Here is a 16,807-nt window from a genome sequence, read left to right as displayed (position 1 = left end):
TTCCTTAAAAAACTAAAAACAGAGTTACCATATGATCCAGCAATCCCACTTCTGGGCATATATCCAGAGAAAACCATAATTCAAAAAGACACATGCAACCCAATGTTCACAGCATTACCATTTACAATAGCCAAGACATGGAAGCAACCTAAGTGTCCACTGACAGATGAATGGATAAAGAAGACGTGGTACATATATTTAATGGAATATTACTCAGCTTTAGAAAGAATAGAATAAAGCAGTTGGCAGCAACATGGATGGACCTAGAGATTATCATACAAAGCGAAGTAAATCAGAGAAAAACAAATACTATATGATACCACTTATTTGCGGAGTATAGAAAAATGATACAAATGAACTTATTTACAAAACAGAAATCAACCCACAGACATAGAAAACAAACTTATCATTACAGAAAGGGATGGAGGGGATAAATTAGCAGTTTGGGATTAACATACACACTACGTAAAATAGATAAACAACAAGGACCTACTGTATAGCAGAGGGAACTCTACTCAATATCTTATAATAACCTATAATGGAAAATAATCTGAAAAAGTATATATGTATGTACAACTGAATCACATTGCTGTACGCTTGAAACTAACACAACTTTGCAAATTAACTACACTTCAGTAAAAAAAAAGCAATCCCCTTATAGATCCTCCCCAACAGCCTCGGAGGGAGCTGTATTATGATCTCAACAACAGAGAGGAGTGAAGGAGGCAAGAGGTTAAGTACTTTACACAGGTAGTCAGGGATGGAACCAGGATGTGAACACAGGCCAGGTGACCAAGACACTCAGGGAAGAAGGGAGGGAGGGAGGGACGGAGGGAGACAGAGTGGGGAGGGAGATTTTACTCTAGCATTGTCTATGTAGAATGAGTTACCGAGAAAGGTTTTTTGGTCTGGGGATTTGGGGAAAAGACCCTGCGAGCCCCCTGACCTCGCACACTCACAAAGGTGGCTGGGCCAGCGGGCCCAAAGCCTGCCTCAAACGTGGACCTGCTCTGTGACCCCAGGGAAGCCAGGCCCCTCTCCCAGCCTCCGTTTCCCCATTTGTAACAGCGGGCTGGGCTCATGACTCCCAAGGCTAACCACGTCTGTGCCAACCACTGACCTCTGGGGTCCTGACTGCCCTCGCTTCTGAGGTCCCAGTGTCCGCGGCATCATCCCTCCAGGGCTGGTCACTTACCAGCCCCCCAGCAGCCTGCGCTCTCTTGGCCGGAAGGTCAGAGCCCTGGTTTGGGTGGAAGTGATACCACCTGGTGCTGGTGCGTGGTGAGCACCACCTCCAATCAGCATGAAGGGGGTGGTGCTTCACTCCAGATGACAACGCTGCGGGCTCAGGTGATGAGACCTCCCAGTCGCAAGACATCAGTAGAAGCAGCTGGAGCAGAGCCGGAATCTGGGGAGATTCCCCACTCTTTCAGGGACTCATGCGCCCTGAGGCAAACTGTCCCCTCCTGAACCTCTACCTCAATGTCTCCAACCTCAGAGAATAACACCCCGCTCTGAGGAATGTCCCGGGGCAGAAATGAAAGCCCTTTGTAAACTGTAAGTGCTTGCCAAATGTAAAGAGAAACAGCTGTATCAGAACAGAACCCACACGTTTTGGATTTTAAAAAGGAAATGTTTATTTTCATGTTATAAGGTGATTACAAACTCCTCTAAAAAAAAAAGAAAGCAAAGATGAATTTAAAATATAGGCATACATATTTATCTAAAAAGCCAAAGAAGAAAAGAAAACCCCTGCAAAATACAGGGATTCATATCAGAAAACATTTATACATAAAAGCTTGTATACTGCAAGACTGAGTTACACACCAAGGATTTTATTCAAATACAAATGCTCCTCCTCAGAAGAGTCTCTTGTTGGTTGATTTTTTTTTTTTTTTTTACAAAAGTTTAAAATATCTTAAAAATATTTTGAAGTTTCAAAAAAAGTTCTGGTGAGCCAGACATATTTCTGGAAGGAAGCAAGACCCACATTCTTGGCATTCTCTTGTGCTAAATACAGTCACAGTTGCTAGGGATTCGAAAATTAATTGGGTTTAAAAAAAAAAATTAAGCCAACATCTCAATTTGAAGCCAAGTATATAACAAGATGCTCCAATCCCTCAGGGAACACGGCGGAATAGTCTGTAGTGACACCCGTAAGAGAACAATGAAACCCAGCTTCCGAGCTGCAGTCTGAAAGCCTGGCACTGAGAGGGGGCACAGAGGAGGGGGGGAATGCTATTTCCTGGCCTCTGGGTACCTACACCCCTCTCCAAGTTTTGATGTCTGAGCTTTGTTTTGTGGGTTTGTGCTTGCTGGATTTTTGCACAGTGATATTCATAGCATCCACGTGGACAGCCTTGCCTGGCCCACCTGACCTTGGGTTTGAGGGCTGGATGGGACCTCTAGCCCCCTTGAGGGGGTTTCTCTTGGGTCCTTTCCCAAACTGTGTCTGAGGCTTGGTGCGGAAGGGAGGCACGCCTGCCGGAGCACTGGCTGCCAAAGCGTTGCCCCAGCTGGAGGGGTAGTGCTGGGGGATGTTGGCTGGGGCCCTGACTGCCGTGTGCTGGCACCTGGGGACGGACACAAGAACACTCTGGGCTAGGCTGAGGGGGGGCTCCCTCTCCCCTCTGTCCCCCAACTGTCTTGGGGTGTGCTGGGGATCTGGGGTGAGAACGTGGGACTGGAGCTACAGAGAGGGAGCTGTGTATGGCCCAGAAATCATCCAAGGCCACTTCCGGCCACCTGGGAATTTCCCACGTGACCTCAGGCTAAATCCTGTCTGAGGGGCTCTGTCTGGACCCCTCAGTTTCCTGTGGTGCAACAGACGTCTCAGTGCCTCGCTTCCAGACGGCTGCTGAGGGGAGGGTGCCGGGTGGACCAGCTCCCGTCCCACTAAGCCATAGCTTGGGATCCAGCTGGCCCATGAGCATGGTCACAGGGTGGGTTGCAGCTCACCACGTCCCTGAACTCTGGGGACGGAGCATGTCCTTTTTCATAAAGGCTGGTCTTTGGTCTTCAGGAAGAACATGCCCCTTTGACAACGAGGGTGCTGACCGGGGGGCCCAGGAAGCCTCTCTATCAGTGACCGTACGGTTCCACCATAGGGACTAACAAGGCCCAGGCCCAGCTGGACAGAGCATCTCCCCAGGTGAGATTATCCTGGGGCCATTACCCATTTCTGCATGCTAAAAACATCCTTTAAACCTCTCTCTTGCATCCCTTCCAGATCTGGCTGCAAGCATCAGAATTTCCAACCCATCCCAGGCAGAGCATGGATGGCGGACTGCCCAGAGACAGGCGGACCAGAGTCGTGAGCTCCAATGACAAGTTTCCTTTATGTGGAGACACAGAAGTCACACACCATTACACATTGTACTCACAGAGCAGAGTTCTGCTGATACACAAGAGCTAGGGTATCAGACAGGAGGGTCACAAGTGGAGACAGGTGCTCGGGAGATGAGCGAGGGTCAGGCTTGGGAAAGTGGCTGACCTTCCTTCCAGGCGGGGCCTGGGGACTTGGTCTGCATGTGTCTTTGGTCTAGAATTTGGTCTGAGAATCTTATAAGAAGAGGCCTTTTTCGGGCTATTTCCAGAATGTTGCAATTTGCCTACCAACCCGAAACACTGTGGCCCTCCTCGCCCCTGCACGTAACCTGTCCCCAGTCATCGACAGTGGTTAGTTTACTAATGTTCCGTAAGACAAAGGAGAACAGGTCACATTCCTACTTGATAAAATTAGGAAAAAACCCCAAAACAATACAATCAAATCAGATAGAGTAGCAACCATAAATGCATCGTAAAACAGGCACACAGACTTGCTGACGGTTTGGAATAGGATTGGGTGCTGTTTAGCAGGGTATATGTTTTGGAGACAGCGGACTGTGAATGCTTGCTAAAGACGAGAGGTTCAGAATCGTCTCTGCCCCTTGGGAGGGGGACACCCGAGACTCCTCCCCTGCCCAGATTTGGGGAGGGGGTCCCAGGATTCAGAGAGCCCCTGCTCTGAACGCCAGAGCCGGATCCTGCTCTCCACACCCCCGAGGCAGTCACTGCCGTTTCCGCGTGACAACGTTTCAGTTTACTTTACACCCTGAACTTGGAAGTTTCTGTTTAAATGGCACAGTTTAGATCCAAATGCGGGCTGGGTGGAGGGGTGTCCGTACTTGGGATTTTAAAGGTGGAGTGCCTTCCGTCCTGGTTCAGGGAGGAATGCTGGTTCTGGGGTGCCTGCCCCCGAACAACCCTGACTCACCTCCTGACCTTGATCCCCACATAGTGCATACCCGACCCCAGCTTTTGCGGGGAAGGGGGAATAAAGAGTTTCCTTATCTCCCAGGTTACCAGCGTGGGTTGTACTTGTGCCTGAATTTGCAGGAAAGTTTGGGGATCACCTCGCCCCAATGAAAGCTCGCTCCTGGCACTCCCTGCTAGGCGCCAGGGCGGCCCCGCGCTGGGGTCTTCAACAAGAGCCTCTGACATGAATACAGAGCTGAGGGTGGAGAGCTGAGGGTGGAGAGCTGAGGAAAGAAGAGCACCGCCCCCTCCCCGGGGTCCCGGGCGCCTGGGGCCACGTCCTTTGGTCCACTTGCTCACCCCTCGCCCCTCACCAAATACGTACACCACGCTTCCCCTACAAGCAGCTGCGAGAGATGTCGGCTGGGGGAACAGCCAGAACCTGATCGGAATCCCCATCCAGGCCACAGCCCCATCTGCGTGAGGTCTGCAGCCTTGAGACCCCCGCTTCTGCTAGGCAGCCTCCACTCCCTCCCTGGGACGCACCAGGAAGGACGCCGCTCCCTCGCACACGGACGGTTCTGACAGCCCTTCTGACTATCCCTGCCTCAGTCTCGAAATAAAAGGGACTCTGCTCTTGATGCAATGGTTCCCAGTGCTCTCAGCATCACACTTTTCCTGTTGGGCCTCATCTGTGGGCTTTGAGTCCCTTTGTATTTGAGGGGTTGGTTCATTATTTTGGCATCTCTCTTGTTGGCTAAGACAAGTGTCGTGAGGTGTCTCCCGACAGCCTTCCTTTCTCCAGCCCCTCGGGGTCTGGCCCGATAGCCGTTTGCTTCGCTTGAACCAGGTTGGTAAGGTACTACACCTTTAAAATGGGTCTGCTGTTCCAGGAAAATTCCACCCTGCGTTTTGGGGGCAGAACTTTCTGCCAGCTACACAGCACCGAAGAATTGCTTTTGAAAACAAGATCTATTGCTGGCAAGATCAATTCAAGTGGTAAAAGTGTAGGACAATCTCTACGTGTATACATAGTTATATGTTAAAAAAAAATACAAAGAAAAATTGACCAAGTTCCCATAAAATACATCTAATTCCATACGAAAGCTCTGCCTCACCCCGGGCAGCTGCCCGCGGGTATTCTTTTTGTACAAAATATCCCCAAATCAAAACAAAATACACATACACACGACACCACACACACACACACACACACACACAGACACACACACGCACACACACACACACACACACACAAACATTTTCTGTGACAATTAAAAAAAAATCCTAGTGCAAATATAAAGCTCTGTAAACCTGGTCCTATAAGAATCTAATGTTAGTAAACAGCAGGAAAGCAGCCCGTCGACTGGGAGAGAGCTCACATCATGGTCTCCACTATGATGTGGGTTGGTTTCCTGAGCGTGCTGTTAACGGACATGCGGGAGCTGTAGGGCATCGCCCCCTCTCGCTCCACGGCCCAACGGTTGGGTTCCCTCGGTGTCAGCAGGTACTTGAGTCTCTGGAGGAAGAAGGGGACAGGCACGGGGAGGCAGGTCAGCGGGCCCAGTTTCCCTCTTCACCTCGGGTCCTGCCAGTGTGCTCTGTGGCCTTTGCCAAACTAGTACCCTCTCTGGACCACCCATTTCATCCACTGGCAAATAGAGGACTTGAACTAAGGTCCCTCCAGGCTCTGAATGAGGGCAGAGTGCCCGCCGGTAGTTTCCTTGGCCAAGCCCTGCTTACACACCTCAGGGACAGGAGACTCACGCCTCCAAACTCTTTCCCCCTTCTTTGTCCCATGGAGCTGAAATACAGCTCCTTGTGATTCTCGTTCCCCTATTTCTCTGACTTGCAAAGCAGCTGAGTTTCTGCAATTTGTATGCCCGAGGTTGGGTAACTGTCTTGAGCCTCCCATGGCTCCCACTTTCCCCGAGGAGAACCTCCGTCTCCCACAAGCTGCATGTCCTGCCTTCTCCATTTCCCCACCGAGGGCCCGGAGACCACTGCCTGGGTCTGTGCTGCCCCTCCCAACAGAGGGGCCAGAGGCTGGACCACTGCCAGGCACACAGCAGTTTGTCCTCCCCAGGTTGTCAGATGATAGGATCAGTAAGGGAAGGAGCCCTCCCCAGGGCACCCAGAAAAGCAACAGCAGAGCTGGGACTTGAACTCAGAGCTCCCGCCTCCCAGCTCACCTCCCGCCAAGCGTCCACTCAGAGGCTTAAGTAGGAAGCAGGTGCTAACAAGAAACCCTCTATCTCGGCATTGACGTTCAATTTAGGTATAGAACAATTTTTAAAAGCTGCTGGTTAAAAGCTACGATATTTCATGTGAAAATCCAGACTTCCATCTACTCTTTAAAAACCACAGGTCTGGCCACCCCAGGCCCACATCTCCTTGAAAACGGGAGCCAGAGCTGAGAGCATCACTGCATCCTGCGATGGTCCTTGCCTTCCCGAGCCCCCGCTCCCCAGTCCCCCTCCCCACCTGGGTTGGCTGCCTGGGCCCTGGAGGAACCAGACCAGAGGCCCCAGGTACAGGGCGAGGGTGGAACCCAGCAGGAGGGGAGGGCCCTGCCCCCCCCTTCATCGCTTTGCCTCTCCTGACATCTGTACAATGGGCGTGCGCCCCGAACTGGGGACACGAGGCAAACACCCCCGGGCAGCTACCTGGGGTCCCGTTTATGCAGGAGGTGCAGACACAATTGGAATCCTCCCAGGTTGGAGCTCAGAGAGAAGTTCACGGCTGGGAGGACCCCTTGGCAACCTGTGCAGGTAGGTGGTCGAGGGGCATGTGGTGAAGACAGGTGGATGGTGGCTAGGTGCCTTCAGAGGAGGGGGCTTTGGTTAACGGTCAGGTTTGGGGGTGAGGACCGGTTGTGAATTTGGGGTGGACTCGAATCCTTCCCCCGCACGAACCCCACTCTGCCCAAACCTCTAAACTTGGGATGGAACAATATTTTAAAATTAGGCTTCAAAGAGACACAAGTCAGTGACCTGTTGGGTGTAGCTGTGGGCACTGAGCAATCAGGACAGACATCCAACACCCCCTGTTGTGCCCTCCATTAACCCTTTGGTTTCTGGGTGGTGGGGACATTCTGGAAATTCCTGGGGGAGGGGCTGGGTCTGTCCCAGGCCCAGTATTTCAGTATTTCGACAAACGATAGGGCCAGTCAGCATTCTGGCTGAATACTGGGGTCCTTCCCTGTGTCCTCTGAGAAAACACAATGGGTCCAGGGCTGCAGGAACACCCCAAGTGTCCTCCTGGCTCAGACAGGCCCCAGCCTCATGGTTTCCTCCTGGCATACATACCCCTGCCTACTTCCTCTGTCTCGGGAAGGCTGGTCTGGTCTCCTTCTGCCCGGCCTGGCATCTTTCCCCAGCAAAAACACCTCCAGGCCAATCCCCTGCCCACAAGGAAACCAGCCCAGCCCAAGAGGGAGCCAGGGCCCCAGGACATCCTGGCTCCAGATTTTTAAGAGAATAACAATAAAAACAGCCCAGAACAAAACAGTGCCGTCTTGGAGCCAGCCCAAGCCCAAAGGTTAAGGGAGAGTCTAAGAAAAGGATTTCTTGGAAAGAGCCCCGACTTCTGCCAGGGCCTGGAATCTCCAGGATTGTTGGAGGAATTTCTGAGAGGATGGTGGCGGGAGGGAGGCACAGAGAGGAGACTGGTGGGCACAGGGGCCTGGGAGCTGGAGGGTCTGTTCGGTGCACGGGTGGCTTCTGAGGGTCGGGCAGCAGATGGGGCCACATGTCTGGCGAGGGGAACACCAGCACGGGCTGGGCTCGTCTGAAACTTGGCTCCAGGGCCAGGGAAGGCCTCTGGCTGCAGCTTAGCCTTGCTCGTGAGCTCCTGTCTCCCGTCTCACCACTTGGGAAACCTGGCCCCCACTGCTCCCGGGTGAAGCCCTGGCTCTTATCTTGGAATCCAAAGCTGCCACCACCTCTCCGGCCGCCGGCCTGGCCCTTGAATGTGTCACTGCTGCCCATTTTCCCACTATACACTCTCCTGCCCACAATCTCAACCACTCCACAGGGCAGGTGAGGGGTCTGGCGCTCAGAGAGGGCAAGTGACCTGCCCAAGGTCACACAGCAAACTGACAGCTGGCTGGCCTTCAGCATCCTGCCCCCACCCCAAATCCAGGCTCGGGGCCCTGTGTGCTTACCACGAGGAACGGCCCTTCCGTCTGGCAGAGGCGGATGACCATGACCAAGGGGACGCACACAATGGAGGACAGGGCCAGGCTCCAGCCCAGCCCGATGGCCCAGTTGGGGTACACGTAGACTTTGTTGTAGGTCAGGGGTATGTACTTGACGAGAGAGAAGATAAAACATCCCTGTGGAGAGACGGGGGCGGTCAGGGGGCTTCTGGGACCAGGGCAGGCTCCACCCAAGAGGCTCACACCCTTCTCCCTCTGGTGCAGGAAGGCCGCCCCCAGGGTAAACCTGATCAAGCCGCCTCCTTGCTCAAAACCCTTCTGCGGTTCCCCAGGACCTTCGGGATGCAAACTCCTTGTCTGGCCGGCAACTCCCTGTCACCTACCCACTGCCTCTTTCTCTGCCACTATACTGCAGCTACCTGGAATTCCTTTCAGCTTCTCAGCCGCTTGCCCTGGGGTCTCTGGGCAGGCTGTTCCCACTCACTGGGAACCTCTCTCTTGCTCACCTTCTCCTCATCCTAAATTTGCACTAATGGTCCTGCCCAGGCCCCGCCCAGGCTCAGTCAGGTGCCCACACTTCCCTTCCCAGAAAGCGGGATTCTTCGAGTCTTCATGATCACAATTACTCGTTCCCCACCCAGCCTGAGTCAATGAGAGCGGAAGGTGTGTGTGTCTCACTCCCCTGTTTCCCTGACGTGTGGTGTAGCTCCGGGGGCACACAGCTTCCCTTCGGCCACTGCCACTCCTCCACCTCCCTCTCTGAGCCCCAGGCCCAGCCCCCAAGGCAGGGTGTGGACCTGGGCCTTGCTGCCCTGTTGTGGGGGGGTCCAGCTTAAGCCACGCCCAAGCCATTTATCAAAAACTTTTACTTTTTGATAAATATTGATTTATAATAATCCTAAGCATTTTTTAATCTTAAAAATAAGCGTCCAAAAACTTCAAGTGAACTATATTTTAGGATCAGCTTGTCTTTATCTTGAAGGTTGGTTTTTCACCACCTTTGCACCCAGGGGTCCATTATCAGAACACAGCATAGGGCTCTGTCCCTTAAGCATGTCCACATCACTGACTGACAGACCTATTTCCAGCCAGACAGGCTTGCCTGCCCAGGCCTGCAATCCTCCCTAGGACTGTCTTTTCCTCTGGGAGAGTCAGACTCACCAATGATCAGTGATACTTCAAAATGGTGGTGTCAAAAGGAAAAACAGAAGTGGTTTTTAATTCTTAAGGAAATAGGGGTGGGGTGGAGTCAGCTCTGCGCCCCAAAGCCTGCGCGCTAGGCTGGCTGGAGGGCTGCTTCTGGTCAGAACTACAGCCTCTCCGTGTAGAACCCAGTGAAAATGACTTAAACCTTCATTATCTAATAAGGGGGGTTTGAAGGGAAGACAAACCTATCTAAACCAGAATTGGTGCGGGGGTGGGGGGAATGCTCTTCATTAGGCACCTACTGTATGCCTGGCCCTGTTGCTGCTGTCCTACGTGTGGGGTGAAGCTTAGACGGGGAGGGTCCCAAGGGAGGGCAGCTCTGCCCTCCCAACCCAACCCGGGAAGCAGCGTGTCCGCCTGTGTCACTCTTCCCGCCACCTCAGAATGCAGCCCCTCACCTATCCAGTCCCCGAGGGAGGGAGGGAGGAGGAATCCCATGGTCAGAATGGTGAGGGGAGTTGCCCACAAATAAATCATTAAGTGAGGATGAGAACACGGGCTTTGCAGCCACCTAAATTCACCACCGACAATGCACTCCCCGATCATGGTTACTGGCTGCCACAGCTTCCTTAATTTTGTGGGGGAAATCTGTATCTCAGATGAAAAGGCCGAGACCGTGTTCAGTAATAAAGTAACAACCTAAGACAACCTAAGACGGTCGCTGCCACTCAGCCCCACATCAGTCAGTCTCCTTGTTTTACAAATGCAGGAACTTGGGCCCTGTGAGGAAAGGCCTGGAAACAGAGGTCACTGAGGGGAGGGCCCATTTATCTCCCGGCACCTGGTTCCTAAACACAAGGGACATTTCTGCCATCTGTGCTCCCCACGGTCTGAGCTGAGAGCAGCATAGCAGACGTCTTTCCTTGCAATTAGCTCCAAGCTCATGATAGGTTTCAAACACCAGCAGGGAAGCAGCTTTTGCTGCAGAGGACCTCCCTTTGGCCAGAGCCTCCTAGCGGAGCCTAACGGGTGCCTGGGCCCCAAGGCCGCATCCCCAGATGGCAGGTGCAGGAACCCTGGTGCGAAGGGGGATGTGCACATCACTGCCCTTGGGTCCTGGTGGCTACTAAGCTTCCTTGTTCCTGGGAGAGGCCAGGGGTCCTCTCTGCTGGGACCTCCCCTCTCCAGGCACGAGCCCCGCCCTCCATGGGAAACACCGCATTTCCAGGGTCTATGATGTCTCCATTCGACATTCCCCAAGGCCCCTCAACTTAATCAGTGACCCTGACTGTGCCCATGAACTCTGGAAGGGTTTGGGGAAAGGTCATGTACTCAGTGATGGAACCCTGCAATTTCTTGGCGTGCCCGACTCGCGCCCCTCTGCCAGCACTGCCGTTCCGGCTCCCTCCTCCTGACAAGGTCCTACTCGTGCTGCACAGGGAACCCTCCCCAGCACAGCTGTCACTAGGCTTGTCAGAGGCCAGCACTAAGCAGATGCTGAGTGAACGATGCGTTAGCGGGTGAAACTGTCAAGCCCCGGGGAGGAACGGCTACTGCCCGCGGCCGCGCGGAAAGACACTCACAAGACAGAGAAGCGGAGTGACCACGGCCCAGCTGTACTTCATCCAGGGCCCAGGCCGATAGCCAATCATGTCCTCGATACCGTCATAAAAGTTATCACTGCCTGCAAGAGACAGAGGCAGACAGATGTTGACCCGGTGTCCGATGCAGCATCTGCCCCGGGAACAGCACAGCAGGGGCTCAAGGGCCCTGGGGGTGGTGGCAGGGAGGGGGTGTCTCCAGGGCCTCATCCAGGTCCCTGCATCACAAAATCCCAAGTGTTGGCAGACGTTTACCTGAAATGATCTAAAATTCACATGTCTCTGGGCACCCGGTATTTTTCTGGTAACTTTACGCAGACCCCCAAAACCCGGTGTGGCCATTCCAAGGTCTCGAGGAAGTCAGAATGGACCATTCCTGGACCCTAGAGTGGTTCATCAAAGACAGACCCCTGGCAAGGCCAAATTCTGTGTTTGTCAAAGCATCCACTCACACCCTGCACCTTCAGCATGGGGAGAATCTTCGGTGTGGCTACGGTCATATTATTTGTGCTGGAAGGGGCGGCCTTGAGAGGAAAAGGCCAGGCAGGGAGCGACTCTGCGTCTGACTCAAAATGAGATTCCCACTAGAATTCTGTTTCTGAAGCTTCTAGATCGAGAGGCCCAAAGGAGAGACTTGAGTAAGATACGCAAACCCAAAGGAGAGACTTGAGTAAGATACGCAGACATCTCTACTCACCATATATCCAGGCAACAGCAAAACATTCAAAGAATGCAACCCACAAAAGGCATACACCGCTAGCTGCATAGTAGTCGAAGAGCTGGAACACATACATGCCACCCTGTGAAGGAAAAACCAGAGAAGGCGGGTTTGTTATTTGGCATCTCATTCCCTCAATATATAAAGAGATCTGGCCGGTCAATAAGAAACAGAAAACCCAAGGGAAAAAAATGTGCAGAGGGTGTAAGGACCAGATACGTGTCTAAACAGATGCTTGACTTCATGTTTGACAAATTTAATGAAAAAGATACACACACACAGAAAAGAAAGCAAAACGTGTCCTTCTTAGCGAAAAACGACGGGTTCTCTGAAGCCTGTTTCCAAAGGAGGGGCTTAACACTCACTGTGGCCAACACAGAAGACTTCAGTGAGACCCCGTTGCTCAGTGTATGAACCTGTGGTCTGCCTTTCAGGGGGTGTTTCTTACAGACACTTCGAGAAAAGCATTTATTTTTACTTCCGGTAAGGAAAATCGGTGATGTGAAACCCCAAATTTGGGGGCAAATGCAACCCTCTGCTGGAGAGTATGGAGAGATGGGTGAGGGGCACAGGAGGGATCAGCCCAGGGCCCGGGCTTAGGCTCACATGCTCACGTGCCTCCCCTGCAGGCCTGAGAAGCGCCACTGCGCACAGTGGGGTGGGGGGGTGGGGGGCGGGGACAGAGCTGTGGTTAAAATGGATTTCGGCTAAACTACCCCTTCCTCAGTCCTCTGCGGATGAGGAGGGACAGAGGGCAGAGGGTGGCCACCGTGCTGCCAGGGTAACAGGGAAGTGGGGCAGGGAGTCCTGGATGGGGCAGGACTCCTGAAGTAGGGTGGCTGGGAGCTCAGCGGGCCTGGACCTCTCACCCAGCTGCCTCCACGGGGGGAGCGGGGAGGTGGCGTGGCCTTGAACTGACGTTTGAAACATATTTAGAGCAACAAGGGCCCCACCAGGGGAGGCCCCTCATGCCAGGTGAGAGAGCCACCTACCTCCGTCACCATGGTCAGCCCCAGCAGATAGCTGACACAACATATGGAGGCGATGAAGATTTCCCGGCGGAAACCCTTCCTTAGGAAGGACGGGTGAAGGTCAACCAAGGACGTGATCTGTCCTTCCACTTCCACAAACTGGGGAGGAAAGGAGAGGGGTGAGTGGCAGAGGTCCAGCAGCCCCTCAGCTCAGAGACAAGGCCCCAGTGAGGTCGGCTGCGGGGTAGAGTCCACACTGTTGGGCTCCGTGTGGTGAGTAGTCCTGCCTGCTGAGCCAGGCCTGGCGGGCCACACGCAGCTGTCCAAATACTCCACACCTCTGAGGCCCTGAGCGCTTCTCTGAGGCCCGTGCTGACCCTCCACCGGGCATGCCCGCTGGCACGCGTGCGTCGACGCGGCAACCTCCCACTTTGGTCTGGGTCATCTTTGAAGCCAAGGGCGGTGCCCCATCATTTCTGGGCCTTGAGCGCCCGGCCGGGCCTGGTGCAAAGGGCAGCGCGGCAGCATGTGACCAATGGGTGGTAACCCAGGCAAGTCTGGGCCTTAGCTCCCCATCCAATTCACATGGTGGTTTTTAACCCTGTGGGGATCGTGGGCCCATGGGGGGATTTTGCACACATGCGTGCACGCCCAAAGGCCCATGTGTGTGAGCCAAATGCGGCCTGTGACCCCAGGAACCCGTCCCTGGGCTCCCAAAGGTAAAACAGCTGATCGAAAACGCCAGTCCACGGAATAATTTTCTAGGGTGACCCTCAATCTTTCTAAATCATCTCATCTTTGCACCTAATGATTTATCCCGGAGGTCATCCCACATCAGTCCATGCAGCTGCCTCGGTTCTTAAATGGTGGCATAAACTCCGTCCTGTGGACGCTTACCATCATGGATCTAACCAGTGCCCTGCAGACGGTGTCCAGCCTCCACGGCTGCTGACCTGGGCAGGACTCTTCCCCCAAGTCTGTCTGTCTTTAGACATGTGTGCACAGTGTCTGTAGTACAGTCTAGAAGTACACTTCAGAGTTAAAGGCATGCAGATGCACTTATAATTGGGGTGGCTACAGCCTAACTGCTCTGCCAACCAACACACCCTTTGAGGCCATCTGATTCCTTTAAACGTTAACAAGCTAAAACCTCGACCTGTCTGCTCTTTCATCTGGGAGAGGCTTTGGGGAAGGAGGTTTCCCCAGCCTTCCTACAAGACATGGCCAACCGCTGGCTCCTTTGGGAAGCATCACGGGACGATCGAGGAACATACACAAGGAGCAAGTCCCTTTCATGTGCCCAAAGGGGCTGGAAATTCAGGGAAAAGATGATCAAGAGGCTCTTGAAATGGGTCCAAAGAGAACAGGGGGCTGATGATTTGACCTCTGATTGATGTGTCAGCCAAAGGGGTTCTGAGTCTAAATTGTCACTGGATTAGAGCAGACCTGCAGCTCAAACATTAAGCTTGAAAAGCAGTTAAAAACAAAGGTTCTGGGACTTCCCTGGTGGTGCAGTGGTTAAGAATCCGCCTGCCAATGCAGGGGACACGGGTTCGATCCCTGGGCCGGGAAGATCCCACATGCCGCGGAGCAACTAAGCCCGTGCGCCACAACTACTAAGCTCTAGAGCCCTCGGGCCAGAACTACTGAGCCCGCATGCCACAACTACTGAAGCCCTCGCGCCTAGGGCCCATGCCCTGCAACAAGAGAAGCCACTGCAATAAGAAGCCCGCGCACTACAACGAAGAGTAGCCCCTGCTCGCCGCGACTAGAGAAAGCCTGCATGCAGCAACAGAGACCCAACGCAGCCAAAGATAAAAAAATAAATGAATTAATTAAAAACAGAACAAAACAAAAAAAAAACAAAGGTTCTTTCCTTTTTTGAGATTGGAAAATTAAAGACAGGAAGATCCAGTGTCACTGAGCGTCAGGGCCAACACCAGCACAAGCTCCTTGTTTCCAAGTTCACTGCACCTCTGGGGGACACCAACCCCAGCCCTCACCCGCTCCACCAGCCTCTCGAGACCTCCCTCACTTAATAGTGGTGTGACCCTGACTTCTCTGAGCCTCAGCTTCCTTCTCTGTAAAATGGGAGCATCTTGCGTACTCAACAGGGGTGATGAGAAAGATGGGAAGTCATCAGAGTAGACTGGAAATGGGGTGATTCCTGCTAACGCACGTCAGGGGCTGAATGGGTGAGCTCCTGGGCGAGAGGGAATCCAGCTCTCTTCTCCTTGTGCTGTTTGTTCACAGACTGTGTCCCCCTCGGGCGGGCCAGCTAGCGAGCATCTGCCTCCACATGGGTGACAGTCTGACTCCCTCTCCCTGGGAAACACATAGCGGTACGATGGCCCCTCAGCCAAACACAGTGCTCCCCCCAAATGCTAGGAACACCCCCTCCTCTAATGAGCAAGGCTCATGCTCCCCCTGCCTGAGACTGGCTGTGGATCCCTGCATGTCCAAAGAACGGAGTTCTTTGGGGGGAACTCAAAGGAGAGGCCAACTAGCAGGGACGAACTGGCAGGTCTGGGGACAGGCAGCCACGACTCCAGTCCTTAACCCACTGGGTGCGGCCTCAGCCCAGGGCCGGTTCCCTCTGAGCCTCAGTTTTCTTGGCTCTGGGGAACAGCTGTACCCAGGCATCGGGACACTGTGTGGATTAAGGAGCTGATGCATAAAAGCTAGGTTAGGAGGGAGGGTTCGTGTTTAGTGGGGACAGAGTTTCAGTTTGGGAACATGAGAAAGTTCTGGAGACGATGGTGGCGACGGCTGCATGACAACGTGAGCGTACTTAACGCCCTGAGCTGGGCGCTTAAAAATGGTTACGATGGTTGACTCTGTGTTATGTGTATTTTGCCACACATGACACGTGAAGCCTGGTCCGAGTGGACAGCTCGCAGGGCAGGGCCCCTATCACCGCTGGTGCTGTACAAGGTGGTCGCTGGCATCAGCAAAACCTTCCCCCACGTCCCTGACTTCACAGAGCACACAGATGCAGGGGAGGGATGCCAGGGTTCGAATCCCACCGTGCCCTTTCCTGGCACATCAATTAGGCAGGTCGTTCAGTGCCATGAGTTCCATGCCCTGAAGCAGAAGAACACCGGCTCCCTGCGAGGCTGGCTTTGAGATTCCCTAAGCAAACAGCCGCAGTGGGCCTGGCTCAGAGATGCACACCCTCAACCAGGGGAAATCTAATGAATAACCCCCTCCGCCCGTTCACGAAGCAGTTCCGTATCCCAAGAGGCCAATCTTGGGCCCATGGAGATGTCAAGCTTTGTCATTTATTAACCTCTTTCTGTTTTTGCCTTTGGCTTTCACTGAGAGCTCTGGAAGAAGTTATAAAAGCCATTTGCTTGGGGCCTCTGAAGGCCAAACTCATTAACTAGGAATGATGGATGGAGTCCTCCTGCTGTTTACACAGCTCAAGCCCATCAACAACTGCACAAGTATTTTGTCTGCAGTCTCCCAAATGTTTTCCTTCCGTCTTCTCTGATAATCCTGGTCCTCTTTCCGCCAAATCCTCCACTCTTCTCTTGACCTTGCAGGCGGACCACCTCTCCGCTGCCTGACCTTCTAAGACTTTCTTCCTACCCGGTTCTGAATCCCCGGGGACCATCCGGGCATGGGCCTTGAGGCTGCTGCCCAGGGGGCAGTGGCAAAGCCCTCTCCTGAACGGGAGCAGGCCCCCACCTCTCACAGGGTGAGACCAGACCTCTGTGAGGCAGCCGGAGCCCAGCCTGCAGACGAGGCTACCTTTCAGTGCCTGACCTCAGATGAAGGCCCATGTGGCCACGCGCACAGGGCCAGCCCGCCCTGCACACCTTAACTGTCCACTCCTGGAGCCACACCTGTGCTCTCGAGAAGGCCTCAGAGAAAACACACCTATCTCCAGGGAAGGTGTCCCGGGGCTCACTCTATGGTCCTCCGAGCACCACTGACCGCTCCCTACCAGGCACTGTGCCTGGCGTTTCCCACA

General features: G+C 53.6%; 1 protein-coding gene across 1 annotated transcript in view; it reads right to left on the bottom strand.

The window, feature by feature from the left end:
• Nucleotides 1-5,338: 5,338 nt before the first annotated feature.
• SLC6A6 (solute carrier family 6 member 6) overlaps nucleotides 5,339-16,807 on the bottom strand; it is a 48,319-nt gene continuing 36,850 nt past the window's right edge. Inside the window, exons 10-14 of the mRNA XM_065886050.1 lie at nucleotides 12,853-12,990; nucleotides 11,840-11,942; nucleotides 11,125-11,225; nucleotides 8,402-8,572; nucleotides 5,339-5,755 (exon numbers count right to left, since the gene is read on the bottom strand). Coding sequence (XP_065742122.1) covers nucleotides 5,615-5,755; nucleotides 8,402-8,572; nucleotides 11,125-11,225; nucleotides 11,840-11,942; nucleotides 12,853-12,990 — 654 coding nt within the window. The 3' untranslated portion in view covers nucleotides 5,339-5,614. The remainder of the gene's footprint in view (nucleotides 5,756-8,401; nucleotides 8,573-11,124; nucleotides 11,226-11,839; nucleotides 11,943-12,852; nucleotides 12,991-16,807) is intronic.

The sequence above is a fragment of the Phocoena phocoena genome, chromosome 10 (assembly GCF_963924675.1).
Source record: "Phocoena phocoena chromosome 10, mPhoPho1.1, whole genome shotgun sequence".
NCBI classification, from domain to species: domain Eukaryota; kingdom Metazoa; phylum Chordata; class Mammalia; order Artiodactyla; family Phocoenidae; genus Phocoena; species Phocoena phocoena.
The sequence above is the reverse complement of the archived record's forward strand: the minus strand, read 5'-3'. Positions and strand labels throughout refer to the sequence as shown.